The 15,000-nt window shown below is 38.5% G+C and overlaps 1 protein-coding gene across 1 annotated transcript in view; it reads right to left on the bottom strand.

Moving 5' to 3' along the window:
* The window catches only part of tulp4b (TUB like protein 4b), a 43,785-nt gene that overhangs the window by 24,464 nt on the left and 4,321 nt on the right, over positions 1 to 15,000 (bottom strand). Inside the window, exons 5-8 of the mRNA XM_061894158.1 lie at positions 13,188 to 13,295; positions 12,965 to 13,125; positions 5,532 to 5,756; positions 5,211 to 5,445 (exon numbers count right to left, since the gene is read on the bottom strand). Coding sequence (XP_061750142.1) covers positions 5,211 to 5,445; positions 5,532 to 5,756; positions 12,965 to 13,125; positions 13,188 to 13,295 — 729 coding nt within the window. The remainder of the gene's footprint in view (positions 1 to 5,210; positions 5,446 to 5,531; positions 5,757 to 12,964; positions 13,126 to 13,187; positions 13,296 to 15,000) is intronic.

Genomic DNA, 15,000 nt, shown 5'->3' with positions numbered 1-15,000 from the left:
CCCGGGTGTTGTTGATAAATGGCTTTGGCTTTGCATAGTAGAGTTTTAACTTGCACTTACAGATGTAGCGACCAACTGTAGTTACTGACAGTGGTTTTCTGTCATCGCTCAGAAAATAATAATTTATTAAAATCAATGTTGTCATGAATTATTGACTTATTTAAGGCTCCATTTACTTCACATTAAATATTTCACTTTGCAATATTTTTGAGGGGTTTTTGCCATAAAAATAAAACAAGGTTTTGCTCCGACAAAAAGGACATAAAACAAACAAAAAAAAAATAGAAACGTTTAATTGATGGGTGTATCTGAAATTTTAGATGAGCTCGGGCCCCGGGTGTTGTTGATAAATGGCTTTGGCTTTGCATAGTAGAGTTTTAACTTGCACTTACAGATGTAGCGACCAACTGTAGTTACTGAAAGTGGTTTTCTGAAGTGTTCCTGTCATCGCTCAGAAAATAATAATTTATTAAAATCAATGTTGTCATGGATTATTGACTTATTTAAGGCTCCAATTACTTCACATTAAATATTTAACTTTGCAATATTTTTGAGGGGTTTTTGCCATAAAAATAAAACAAGGTTTTCGCCGACAAAAAGGACATAAAACACAAAAAATAATAGAAACGTTTATTGATGGGTGTATCTGAAATTTTAGATGAGCTCGGGCCCCGGGTGTTGTTGATAAATGGCTTTGGCTTTGCATAGTAGAGTTTTAACTTGCACTTACAGATGTAGCGACCAACTGTAGTTACTCAAAGTGGTTTTCTGAAGTGTTCCTGTCATCGCTCAGAAAATAATAATTTATTAAAATCAATGTTGGCATGAATTATTGACTTATTTAAGGCTCCAATTACTTCACATTAAATATTTCACTTTGCAATAATTTTGAGGGGTTTTTGCCATAAAAATAAAACAAGGTTTTGCTCCGACAAAAAGGACATAAAACACACAAAAAAAAATAGAAACGTTTAATTGATGGGTGTATCTGAAATTTTAGATGAGCTCGGGCCCCGGGTGTTGTTGATAAATGGCTTTGGCTTTGCATATTAGAGTTTTAACTTGCACTTACAGATGTAGCGACCAACTGTAGTTACTGACAGTGGTTTTCTGTCATCGCTCAGAAAATAATAATTTATTCAAATCAATGTTGTCATGAATTATTGACTTATTTAAGGCTCCAATTGCTTCACATTAAATATTTCACTTTGCAATATTTTTGAGGGGTTTTTGCCATAAAAATAAAACAAGGTTTTCTCCGACAAAAAGGACATAAAACACAAAAAATAATAGAAACGTTTAATTGATGGGTGTATCTGAATTTTTAGATGAGCTCGGGCCCCGGGTGTTGTTGATAAATGGCTTTGGCTTTGCATAGTAGAGTTTTAACCTTGCACTTACAGATGTAGCGACCAACTGTAGTTACTGACAGTGGTTTTGGGTGTATCTGAAGTTGATGTAGAGATTTCAGCGTTGAAAATAAAAAAATAATATATTTTAGCTTATTTTTAGCACATTTAGAGACCATTAGTAAGATTTATTTTTAAACCGTCATTGCTCAAAAAATAATAATGAACCAAAAGCAATGTTGTTATGAATTATTATTATTATTTAAGTCTCTAATTACTTCACATAAAATATTCCACATTAAAAAAAATTTTTTGGGGGGGGTGGAAATTTACATAAAAGGGCATAAAACCTAAGAAAAAAAAAGTTACTTTATGTCAGCGAACAGATCTAAAGTTGATCTATAGATATTTAAGCATTGAAAGTAAAAACATTTTTGACCTTTTTAACATTCACCAAAATTAAATGGATAAGACATGGCGAGCTAGCTCGCGGCTAACGTCCATCCACAGTGTTTTAGCTACTTCTAAATCACTAATCCTCGCCTCCATGGCGACATAAAGTACATTTCTTACAAGTATCATTATCACTGGAGGACAAGGAATAGCTAAACATGCTTCACTACACACCGTAGGATACAATAGCTCACCACCGTCACAATGTAAATAAACGCCATGGGTGTAATGATACCAAGTACAACAGTGTATCTAGTTATCGATTTTTTAGCATAAAAAATATTTTTATGTATATTTATGTGTATAAACACAGGAGAAAAGTCCCTGGAAAACATGAGGACTTTGGTTATGACCACTGTATGATCCTGTAACTACTTGGTATCGGATCGATACCTAAATGTGTGGTATCATCCAAAACTAATGTAAAGTATCAAAGAAGAGAAGAATTAGTGATTATTACATTTTAACAGAAGTGTAGATAGGACATGTTGAAACAGAAAATAAGCAGATATTAACAGTAAATGAACAAGTGGATTAATAATATTTTTCTTTACAGTTTGTCCTTTGTAATGTGTACAAAATAATAGGTGTATAAATTGTCCTTTTTTTTTTCTTCTTTGTCATTAAAAAGGGAGGTTTTTGTGGTTGGTGCACTAATTGTAAGTGTATATTGTGTTTTTTATGTTGATTTGATTAGAGAAAAAATGTTTTTTTCTCTAAATTAAAAACCCTTCTGCGGCCCGGTGGTTGGGGACCACTGATCTATGTCACAGCAGCCCGGACGAGGCACCAAGCAGTGAGGGCGGGAAGCGTTTCCACAGACGCGGAAGGAGCTTTCCACAACAAAGTTCTAAAGCTTAGTGATATATCAGATTGTAGGTGCCTTTATTTTGTAGCCTTGGCGTTCATTTTTCACTGTTTGTTGCATTTTTGTCGCGTTTAACTTGATTGTAAAATACGTCGATCAAAAGGGGGCGTGGCTTCCATATTTGGTCAATATTCAGTGTTTTATCCTTCATAGAAAAATGTAAAATTCCATTTAGTTTTTTAAGGCGGTCTGCCATAACGTTTTTAATATTCAACCCGACATTATTGCAAAGTTTTGTATTAGTGTTCCTAAAATTCGATACACCCGCCCCCAGACAAATTTTTTTCTCTAAATGTGTTAGAATAATTGTTTCTAAAATATCACAAAAAACTTTGTATTACGTTGTGTTACTGACAAGAAGACAAAAGGCTGAAATATACTAAGAAGAATGCTTGTAAAACTCCACTGGGACTACAAAGATGGCAGGATCTGCCCAAATTCCAGGGAACTCTTTTTGAAGTATTTTACAAACTCTTTTTCAAGTATTTTATGGAACTCTCTTTGAGCTATTTAATGGGACTCTCTTTGAACTATTTTGTGGGACTCTCTTTGAACTATTTTATGGGACTCTCTTTGAACTATTTTATGGGACTCTCTTTGAATTATTTTATGGGACTCTCTTTGAATTATTTTATGGGACTCTCTTTGAATTATTTTATGGGACTCTGAACTATTTTGTGGGACTCTCTTGGGACTCTCTTTGAATTATTTTATGGGACTCTGAACTATTTTGTGGGACTCTCTTTGAACTATTTTATGGGACTCTGAACTATTTTGTGGGACTCTCTTTGAGCTATTTAATGGGACTCTCTGAACTATTATGTGGGACTCTCTTTGAATTATTTTATGGGACTCTGAACTATTTTGTGGGACTCTTTGAACTATTTTATGGGACTCTCTTTGAATTATTTTATGGGACTCTGAACTATTTTGTGGGATTCTCTTTGAATTATTTTGTGGGACACTCTTTGAATTATTTTATGGGACTCTGAACTATTTTGTGGGACTCTCTTTGAACTATTTTGTGGGACTCTCTTTGAGCTATTTAATGGGACTCTCTTTGAACTATTATGTGGGACTCTTTGAATTATTTTATGGGAATTTTGTGGGACTCTCTTTTAACTATTTTATGGGACTCTCTTTGAATTATTTTATGGGACTCTGAACTATTTTGTGGGACTCTCTTTGAATTATTTTATGGGACTTTGAACTATTTTGTGGGACTCTCTTTGAACTATTTTATGGGACTCTCTTTGAATTATTTTATGGGACTCTGAACTATTTTGTGGGACTCTTTGAACTATTTTATGGGACTCTGAACTATTTTGTGGGACTCTCTTTGAGCTATTTAATGGGACTCTCTGAACTATTTTGTGGTACTCTCTTTGAATTATTTTATGGGACTCTGAACTATTTTGTGGGACTCTCTTTGAACTATTTTATGGGACTCTGAACTATTTTGTGGGACTCTCTTTGAACTATTTTATGGGACTCTCTTTGAATTATTTTATGGGACTCTGAACTATTTTGTGGGACTCTCTTTGAATTATTTTGTGGGACTCTCTTTGAATTATTTTATGGGACTCTGAACTATTTAATGGGACTCTCTTTGAACTATTTTGTGGGACTCTCTTTGAATTATTTTATGGGACTCTCTGAACTATTTTGTGGGACTCTCTTGAACCTATTTTATGGGACTCTTTTTGAACTATTTTATGGAACTCTTCCCGAACTATTTGACGAGCTCTCTTCGAACTGTTCGGTAACCGAGGGCAACGCTGTGGGAAGGAGGGGGGGAGAAAAGTCAAATAAAGGACACTTCACCCTTTGCCCCCGGTGCCGCTCAAAATGGTGAATGAATGATGTGAAGTGAATTATATTTATATAGCGCTTTTTTCTCTAGTGACTCAAAGCGCTTTACATAGTGAAACCCAATATGTAATTTTTACATTTAAACCAGTGTGGGTGGCACTGGGAGCAGGTGGGTAAAGGACACAACGGCAGTGACTAGGATGGCTGAAGCGGGGATCGAACCTGCAACCCTCAAGTTGCTGGCACGGCCGCTCTACCAACCGAGCTATACCGGTTGGTAGAGCTGGTTGATGAATGAATGATTGGTGGTGGCGCAAACTGGCAGCCATGCTTCCGTCAGTCTAGCCCAGGGCAGCTGTGGCTACATATGTAGCTTACCACCACCAGGTGTGAATGAATGATGGGTTCCAACTTCTCTGTGAGCGCTTTGAGTCTATAACAATAGAAAAGCGTGATATAAATCTAATTTATTATTATTATTATTATTAGAAGAGGGAGTAGGATCTTGGGGCAGAGCGTGGTGCCGGACTGTACGGAGAGTACAGTGACCATGTCTCTGTTTGATTCTTTGCCTTTTGTCTTGTTTAATAGCTGTCATCAGTGTTAGAACCTGACAAAATGTGGCCCCCCGAGTCAAAATAACTGCCCAGGCCTGCTCTAACCACCAGGCCACCGCAGACTATTTCCTCACAAAAACAATCCGGAATAAAATAACGGGGTGAACTCGCCTGCTTTGCTGTCCGTTTTGGGGTCCATGATGACAAACTCGGGCCGTAATTTACTGATGCGCCTCCCTTTGAGGATGGGCACCAGCCCTCCCAAGTACTCCAGGTAGAGGGTGTAGCAGGGCCCCCCCGCCTCCGGGCTGTCCTCCGCCCGCTTCATGGTGCAGTGGAGACGCTCGTTTCCGGTGGTGGGATAGCTGACAAAGTCGCGGATGTTGTTGGGGTCGGGAATGGGGGGCTGGGACACGGAGAAAAGCGTTTTTTTTTTGTTGGCGAACTTGACAAGAAGGCATCGGGCGTTTTTTTTAAAAGCGAGGGCGGCACCTTGATGGTGGGGATGAAGGCGGTGGTGACGTAGGAGCAGAGCAGCGAAGGCATGTTCAGCTTGCCCACGTCCTTCTCCTCGCGCAGGGCGCTGGCGATGCCCTGCTGGCAGAGCAGCTGCAGGCTGGCCACGCGGTGCTCCACGCGCACCACGTACAGCGCCGGCCCGCACGCCAAGAAGAGGCGGGAGTCCCGGTGACCCCAGCAGATGGTCGTGATCGGCCTCTGAGGACAAGATGGAGACGGTTTGACGGCAAATTCAGGTGAGAATCCTGCGTGTGAATGAAGCATTGAGGAGTGGGGGTTGGGTAATTTACCTGGGAATACAGTCAAAAGTTTACATGCACTTGTGAAGAACATGATGTCATGCTGTCTGGAGTTTCCAATCAATCTAACATAATAGTGTGGGAGTCCAGTCCATAGTGGATCTAACATAATAGTGAGAGTCCAGTCCATAGTGGATCCGACATAATAGTGTGAGACTCCAGTCCATAGTGGATCTAACATAATAGTGTGAAATTCCAGTCCATAATATTGTGAAAGTCCAGTCCATAGAGCATCTAACATGATAGTGTGAGAGTCCAGTCCATAGTAGATCTAACATAATAGTGAGTGTCCAGTCCATAGTGGATCTAACATAATAGTGTGAGAGTCCAGTCCATAGTGGATCTAACATAATAGTGTGAGAGTCCAGTCCATAGTGAATCTAACATAATAGTGAGAGTCCAGTCCATAGTGGATCTAACATAATAGTGTGAGAGTCCAGTCCATAGTGGATCTAACATAATAGTGAGAGTCCAGTCCATAGTGGATCTAACATAATAGTGAGAGTCCAGTCCATAGTGGATCTAACATAATAGTGTGAGAGTCCAGTCCATAGTGGATCTAACATAATAGTGTGAGAGTCCAGTCCATAGTGAATCTAACATAATAGTGAGAGTCCAGTCCATAGTGGATCTAACATAATAGTGTGAGAGTCCAGTCCATAGTGGATCTAACATAATAGTGAGAGTCCAGTCCATAGTGGATCTAACATAATAGTGAGAGTCCAGTCCATAGTGGATCTAACATAATATTGTGAGAGTCCAGTCCATAGTGGATCTAACATAATAGTGTGAGAGTCCAGTCCATAGTGAATCTAACATAATAGTGAGAGTCCAGTCCATAGTGGATCTAACATAATAGTGTGAGAGTCCAGTCCATAGTGGATCTAACATAATAGTGAGAGTCCAGTCCATAGTGGATCTAACATAATAGTGAGAGTCCAGTCCATAGTGGATCTAACATAATATTGTGAGAGTCCAGTCCATAGTGGATCTAACATAATAGTGAGAGTCCAGTCCATAGTGGATCCGACATAATAGTGTGAGACTCCAGTCCATAGTGGATCTAACATAATAGTGTGAAATTCCAGTCCATAATATTGTGAAAGTCCAGTCCATAGAGCATCTAACATGATAGTGTGAGAGTCCAGTCCATAGTAGATCTAACATAATAGTGAGTGTCCAGTCCATAGTGGATCTAACATAATAGTGTGAGAGTCCAGTCCATAGTGGATCTAACATAATAGTGTGAGAGTCCAGTCCATAGTGAATCTAACATAATAGTGAGAGTCCAGTCCATAGTGGATCTAACATAATAGTGTGAGAGTCCAGTCCATAGTGGATCTAACATAATAGTGAGAGTCCAGTCCATAGTGGATCTAACATAATAGTGAGAGTCCAGTCCATAGTGGATCTAACATAATATTGTGAGAGTCCAGTCCATAGTGGATCTAACATAATAGTGAGAGTCCAGTCCATAGTGGATCCGACATAATAGTGTGAGACTCCAGTCCATAGTGGATCTAACATAATAGTGTGAAATTCCAGTCCATAATATTGTGAAAGTCCAGTCCATAGAGCATCTAACATGATAGTGTGAGAGTCCAGTCCATAGTAGATCTAACATAATAGTGAGTGTCCAGTCCATAGTGGATCTAACATAATAGTGTGAGAGTCCAGTCCATAGTGGATCTAACATAATAGTGTGAGAGTCCAGTCCATAGTGAATCTAACATAATAGTGAGAGTCCAGTCCATAGTGGATCTAACATAATAGTGAGTGTCCAGTCCATAGTGGATCCAACATAATAGTGTGGGAGTCCAGTTCATAGTGGATTTAACATAATAGTGTGAGAGTCCAGTCCATAGTGGATTTAACATAATAGTGTGAGAGTCCAGTCCATAGTGGATCTAACATAATAGTGTGAGAGTCCAGTCCATAGTAGATCTAACATAATAGTGAGTGTCCAGTCCATAGTGGATCCAACATAATAGTGTGGGAGTCCAGTTCATAGTGGATTTAACATAATAGTGTGAGAGTCCAGTCCATAGTGGATCTAACATAATAGTGTGACATTCCAGTCCATAATATTGTGAAAGTCCAGTCCATAGAGGATCTAACATAATAGTGTGAGAGTCCAGTCCATAGTGGATCTAACATAATAGTGTGGGAGTCCAGTCCATAGTGGATCTAACATAATAGTGAGAGTCCAGTTCATAGTGGATTTAACATAATAGTGTGAGAGTCCAGTCCGTAGTGGATCCAACATAATAGTGTGGGAGTCCAGTTCATAGTGGATCTAACATAATAGTGTGAGAGTCCAGTCCATAGTGGATCTAGCATATTAGTGTGAGAGTCCAGTCCATAGTGGATCTAACATAATAGTGTGAGCGTCCAGTCCATAGTGGATCTAACATAATAGTGTGGGAGTCCTGTCCATAGTGGATCTAACATAATAGTAGGAGAGTCCAGTCCATAGTGGATCTAACATAATAGTGTGAGAGTCCAGTCCATAGTGGATCTAACATAATAGTGTGAGAGTCCAGTCCATAGTGGATCTAACATAATAGTGTGAGAGTCCAGTCCATAGTAGATCTAACATAATAGTGAGTGTCCAGTCCATAGTGGATCCAACATAATAGTGTGAGAGTCCAGTCCATAGTGGATCTAACATAATAGTGTGACATTCCAGTCCATAATATTGTGAAAGTCCAGTCCATAGAGGATCTAACATAATAGTGTGAGAGTCCAGTCCATAGTAGATCTAACATAATAGTGAGTGTCCAGTCCATAGTGGATCCAACATAATAGTGTGAGAGTCCAGTCCATAGTGGATCTAACATAATAGTGAGAGTCCAGTCCATAGTGGATCCAACATAATAGTGTGGGAGTCCAGTTCATAGTGGATTTAACATAATAGTGTGAGAGTCCAGTCCATAGTGGATCTAACATAATAGTGTGAGAGTCCAGTTCATAGTGGATCTAACATAATAGTGTGAGAGTCCAGTCCATAGTGGATCTAGCATATTAGTGTGAGAGTCCAGTCCATAGTGGATCTAACATAATAGTGTGAGCGTCCAGTCCATAGTGGATCTAACATAATAGTGTGGGAGTCCTGTCCATAATGGATCTAACATAATAGTAGGAGAGTCCAGTCCATAGTGGATCTAACATAATAGTGTGAGAGTCCAGTCCATAGTGGATCTAACATAATAGTGTGAGAGTCCAGTCCATAGTGGATCTAACATAATAGTGTGAGAGTCCAGTCCATAGTGGATCTAACATAATAGTGTGAGAGTCCAGTCCATAGTGGATCTAACATAATAGTGTGGGAGTCCAGTCCATAGTGGATCTAACATAATAGTGAGAGTCCAGTCCATAGTGGATCCAACATAATAGTGTGGGAGTCCAGTTCATAGTGGATTTAACATAATAGTGTGAGAGTCCAGTCCATAGTGGATCTAACATAATAGTGTGAGAGTCCAGTCCATAGTGGATCTAACATAATAGTGTGGGAGTCCAGTCCATAGTGGATCTAACATAATAGTGTGAGAGTCCAGTCCATAGTGGATCTAACATAATAGTGTGGGAGTCCAGTCCATAGTGGATCTAACATAATAGTGTGAGAGTCCAGTCCATAGTGGATCTAACATAATAGTGTGAGAGACCAGTCCATAGCGGACCTAACATAATAGTGTGAGAGTCCTGTCCATAGTGGATCTAACATAATAGTGTGAGAGTCCAGTCCATAGTGGATCTAACATAATAGTGAGAGTCCAGTCCATAGTGGATCTAACATAATAGTGAGAGTCCAGTCCATAGTGGATCTAAAATAATAGTGTGAGAGTCCAGTCCATAGTGGATCTAACATAATAGTGAGAGTCCAGTCCATAGTGGATCTATCATAATAGTGTGGGAGTCCAGTTCATAGTGGATCTAACATAATAGTGTGAGGGTCCAGTCCATAGTGGATCTAACATAATAGTGAGTGTCCAGTTCATAGTGGATCTAAAATAATAGTGAGTGTCCAGTCCATAGTGGATCTAACATAATAGTGTGAGAGTCCAGTCCATAGTGGATCTAACATAATAGTGTGAGAGTCCAGTTCATAGTGGATTTAACATAATAGTGTGAGAGTCTAGTCCATGGTGGATCTAACATAATAGTGAGAGTCCAGTCCATAGTGGATCTAAAATAATAGTGTGAGAGTCCAGTCCATAGTGGATCTAACATAATAGTGAGAGTCCAGTCCATAGTGGATCTAACATAATAGTGTGAGAGTCCAGTCCATAGTGGATCCAACATAATAGTGTGGGAGTCCAGTTCATAGTGGATCTAACATAATAGTGTGAGGGTCCAGTCCATAGTGGATCTAACATAATAGTGAGTGTCCAGTCCATAGTGGATCTAACATAATAGTGTGAGAGTCCAGTCCATAGTGGATCTAACATAATAGTGTGAGAGTCCAGTTCATAGTGGATTTAACATAATAGTGTGAGAGTCTAGTCCATGGTGGATCTAACATAATAGTGAGAGTCCAGTCCATAGTGGATCTAACATAATAGTGAGAGTCCAGTCCATAGTGGATCTAAAATAATAGTGTGAGAGTCCAGTCCATAGTGGATCTAACATAATAGTGTGAGAGTCCAGTCCATAGTGGATCTAACATAATAATGTGACAGTCCAGTCCATAGTGGATCTAACATAATAGTGTGAGTCCAGTCCATAGTGGATGTAACATAATAGTGTGAGAGTCCAGTCCATAGTGGATCTAACATAATAGTGTGGGAGTCCAGTCCATAGTGGATCTAACATAATAGTGTGGGAGTCCAGTCCATAGTGGATCTAACATAATAGTGTGGGAGTCCAGTCCATAGTGGATCTAACATAATAGTGTGACATTCCAGTCCATAATATTGTGAAAGTCCAGTCCATAGAGGATCTAACATAACAGTGTGAGAGTCCAGTCCATAGTGGATCTAACATAATAGTGTGGGAGTCCAGTCCATAGTGGATCTAACATAATAGTGTGGGAGTCCAGTCCATAGAGGATCTAACATAATAGTGTGAGAGTCCAGTCCATAGTGGATCTAGCATAATAGTGTGAGAGTCTAGTCCATGGTGGATCTAACATAATAGTGTGAGTCCAGTCCATAGTGGATCTAACATAATAGTGTGAGAGTCTAGTCCATGGTGGATCTAACATAATAGTGTGACATTCCAGTCCATAATATTGTGAAAGTCCAGTCCATAGAGGATCTAACATAACAGTGTGAGAGTCCAGTCCATAGTGGATCTAACATAATAGTGTGGGAGTCCAGTCCATAGTGGATCTAACATAATAGTGTGGGAGTCCAGTCCATAGTGGATCTAGCATAATAGTGAGAGTCCAGTACATAGTGGATCTAGCATAATAGTGTGGGAGTCCAGTCCATAGTGGATCTAACATAATAGTGTGAGATTCCAGTCCATAGTGGATCTAACATAATAGTGTGAGAGTCTAGTCCATGGTGGATCTAACATAATAGTGTGAGTCCAGTCCATAGTGGATCTAACATAATAGTGTGAGAGTCCAGTCCATAGTGGATCTAACATAATAGTGTGAGAGTCCAGTCCATAGTGGATCTAACATGATAGTGTGAGTCCAGTCCATAGTGGATCTAACATAATAGTGTGAGAGTCCAGTCCATAGTGGATCTAACATAATAGTGTGAGTCCAGTCCATAGTGGATCTAACATAATAGTGTGAGAGTCCAGTCCATAGTGGATCTAACATAATAGTGTGAGACTCCAGTCCTAAGTGGATCTAACATAATAGTGAGAGAGTCCAGTCCATAGCGGATCTAACATAATAGTAGGAGAGTCCAGTCCATAGTGGATCTAACATAATAGTGGGAGTCCAGTCCATAGTGGATCTGACATTATAGTGTGAGAGTCCAGTCCATAGTGGATCAAACATAATAGTGTGAGAGTCCAGTCCATAGTGGATCAAACATAATAGTGTGGGAGTCCAGTCCATAGTGGATCAAACATAATAGTGTGAGAGTCCAGTCCATAGTGGATCAAACATAATAGTGTGAGAGTCCAGTCCATAGTGGATCAAACATAATAGTGTGGGAGTCCAGTCCATAGTAGATATAACATAATAGTGAGAGAGTCCAGTCCATAGTGGATCTAACATGATAGTGAGAGTCCAGTCCATAGTGGATCTAACATAATAGTGAGAGTCCAGTCCATAGTGGATCTAACATAATAGTGAGAGTCCAGTCCATAGTGGATCTAACATAATAGTGTGGGAGTCCAGTCCATAGTGGATCTAACATAATAGTGTAAGAGTCCAGTCCATAGTGGATCTAACATAATAGTGAAAGTCCAGTCCATAGTGGATCTAGCATATCAGTGTAAGAGTCCAGTCCATAGTGGATCTAACATAATAGTGAAAGTCCAGTCCATAGTGGATCTAGCATATCAGTGTGAGAGTCCAGTCCATAGTGAATCTAACATAATAGTGTGAGAGTCCAGTCCATAGTGGATCTAACATAATAGTGAGAGTCCAGTCCATAGTGGATCTAACATAATAGTGAGAGTCCAGTCCATAGCGGATCTAACAAGATAGTGTGAGAGTCCTGTCCATAGTGGATCTAACATAATAGTGAGAGTCCAGTCCATAGTGGATCTGACATTATAGTGTGGGAGTCCAGTCCATACTGGATCTAACATAATAGTGTGAGAGTCCAGTCCATAGCGGATCTAACATAATAGTGAATGTCCAGTCCATAGTGGATCTAACATAATAGTGTGACATTCCAGTCCATAATATTGTGAAAGTCCAGTCCATAGTGGATCTAACATAATAGTGTGAGAGTCCAGTCCAAAGTGGATCCAGCATATTAGTGTGAGAGTCCAGTCCATACTGGATCTAACATAATAGTGTGACATTCCAGTCCATAATATTGTGCAAGTCCAGTCCTAAGTGGATCTAACATAATAGTGTGAGAGTCCAGTCTTGTATTGCATGCAGTACTTGTCAGCAGCCAGCAGAGGGGACTGTTGATCCTCTACTAGTGTGCGGGCTAAAGAAGATGTTGGTGTTGTTGAGCGAGTAAGTACCTGTGCAGGTGTCTCCAAAGTGTAGATGTGTTCTCCCTGGACGTTGTAGAACTTGACCAGGGCGTTCCTCGTCAAGGCAGCGGAGTCGGCGCTCAGCCCGTGTCTCTCCATGCCGGCCACGGCCAGCAGGTCTCCCTGCGAGCACCATCGGGCCTCTGCGTCTGTGCACAGGAACACGGTGAACACCCTTCCGGTTCGGAACCGCCGCCTCCGCTTCACGTGCCTTTCAAACCCGAGCGAATGACCGCCGGGGACAGGTCGTCGTAGTTGTTCATCAGGCTGATCTGCCCCGAGATGAAGGTGACCGTCAGCAAAGGGTTGACTCGCCGCACTGTCCATGAGAGCACATATCACTTTGTCAAATACCACCGGTCTTGTGAATAATATAAATACAGTCTATTATACAGCATTATTCACATGTGAATAACATAAATACAGTCTATTATACAGCATTATTCACATGTGAATAACATAAATACAGTCTATTATACAGCATTATTCACATGTGAATGACATAAATACAGTCTATTATACAGCATTATTCACATGTGAATAATTTAAATACAGTTTATTATACAGCATTATTCACATGTGAATAACAAATACAGTCTATTATACAGCATTATTCACATGTGAATAATATAAATACAGTCTATTATACAGTATTATACACATGTGAATAATATACATACCGTCTATTATACAGCATTATTCACATGTGAATAATATAAATACAGTCTATTATACAGCATTATTCACATGTGAATGACATAAATACAGTCTATTATACAGCATTATTCACATGTGAATAACATAAATACAGTCTATTATACAGCATTATTCACATGTGAATAATATAAATAGTCTTTTATACAGCATTATACACATGTGAATAATATAAATACAGTCTATTATACAGCATTATTCACATGTGAATAACATAAATACAGTGTATTATACAGCATTATTCACATGTGAATAATATAAATAGTCTTTTATACAGCATTATACACATGTGAATAATATAAATACAGTCTATTATACAGCATTATTCACATGTGAATAACATCAATACAGTCTATTATACAGCATTATTCACTTGTGAATAACATAAATACAGTCTATTATGCAGCATTATTACATGTGAATAATATATATGCAGTCTATTATACAGCATTATTCACATGTGAATAACATAAATACAGTCTATTATACAGCATTATTCACATGTGAATAATATAAATACAGTCTATTATACAGCATTATTCACATGTAAATGATATAAATACAGTCTATTATACAGCATTATTCACATGTAAATGATATAAATACAGTCTATTATACAGCATTATTCACATGTGAATAATATAAATACAGTCTATTATACAGCATTATTCACATGTGAATAACATAAATACAGTCTATTATACAGCATTATTCACATGTGAATAACATAAATACAGTCTATTATACAGCATTATTCACATGTGAATGACATAAATACAGTCTATTATACAGCATTATTCACATGTGAATAATTTAAATACAGTTTATTATACAGCATTATTCACATGTGAATAACAAATACAGTCTATTATACAGCATTATTCACATGTGAATAATATAAATACAGTCTATTATACAGTATTATACACATGTGAATAATATACATACCGTCTATTATACAGCATTATTCACATGTGAATAATATAAATACAGTCTATTATACAGCATTATTCACATGTGAATGACATAAATACAGTCTATTATACAGCATTATTCACATGTGAATAACATAAATACAGTCTATTATACAGCATTATTCACATGTGAATAATATAAATAGTCTTTTATACAGCATTATACACATGTGAATAATATAAATACAGTCTATTATACAGCATTATTCACATGTGAATAACATAAATACAGTGTATTATACAGCATTATTCACATGTGAATAATATAAATAGTCTTTTATACAGCATTATACACATGTGAATAATATAAATACAGTCTATTATACAGCATTATTC

Source organism: Nerophis ophidion, linkage group LG03 (assembly GCF_033978795.1).
Source record: "Nerophis ophidion isolate RoL-2023_Sa linkage group LG03, RoL_Noph_v1.0, whole genome shotgun sequence".
Classification (NCBI taxonomy): Eukaryota; Metazoa; Chordata; class Actinopteri; order Syngnathiformes; family Syngnathidae; genus Nerophis; species Nerophis ophidion.
The sequence above is the reverse complement of the archived record's forward strand: the minus strand, read 5'-3'. Positions and strand labels throughout refer to the sequence as shown.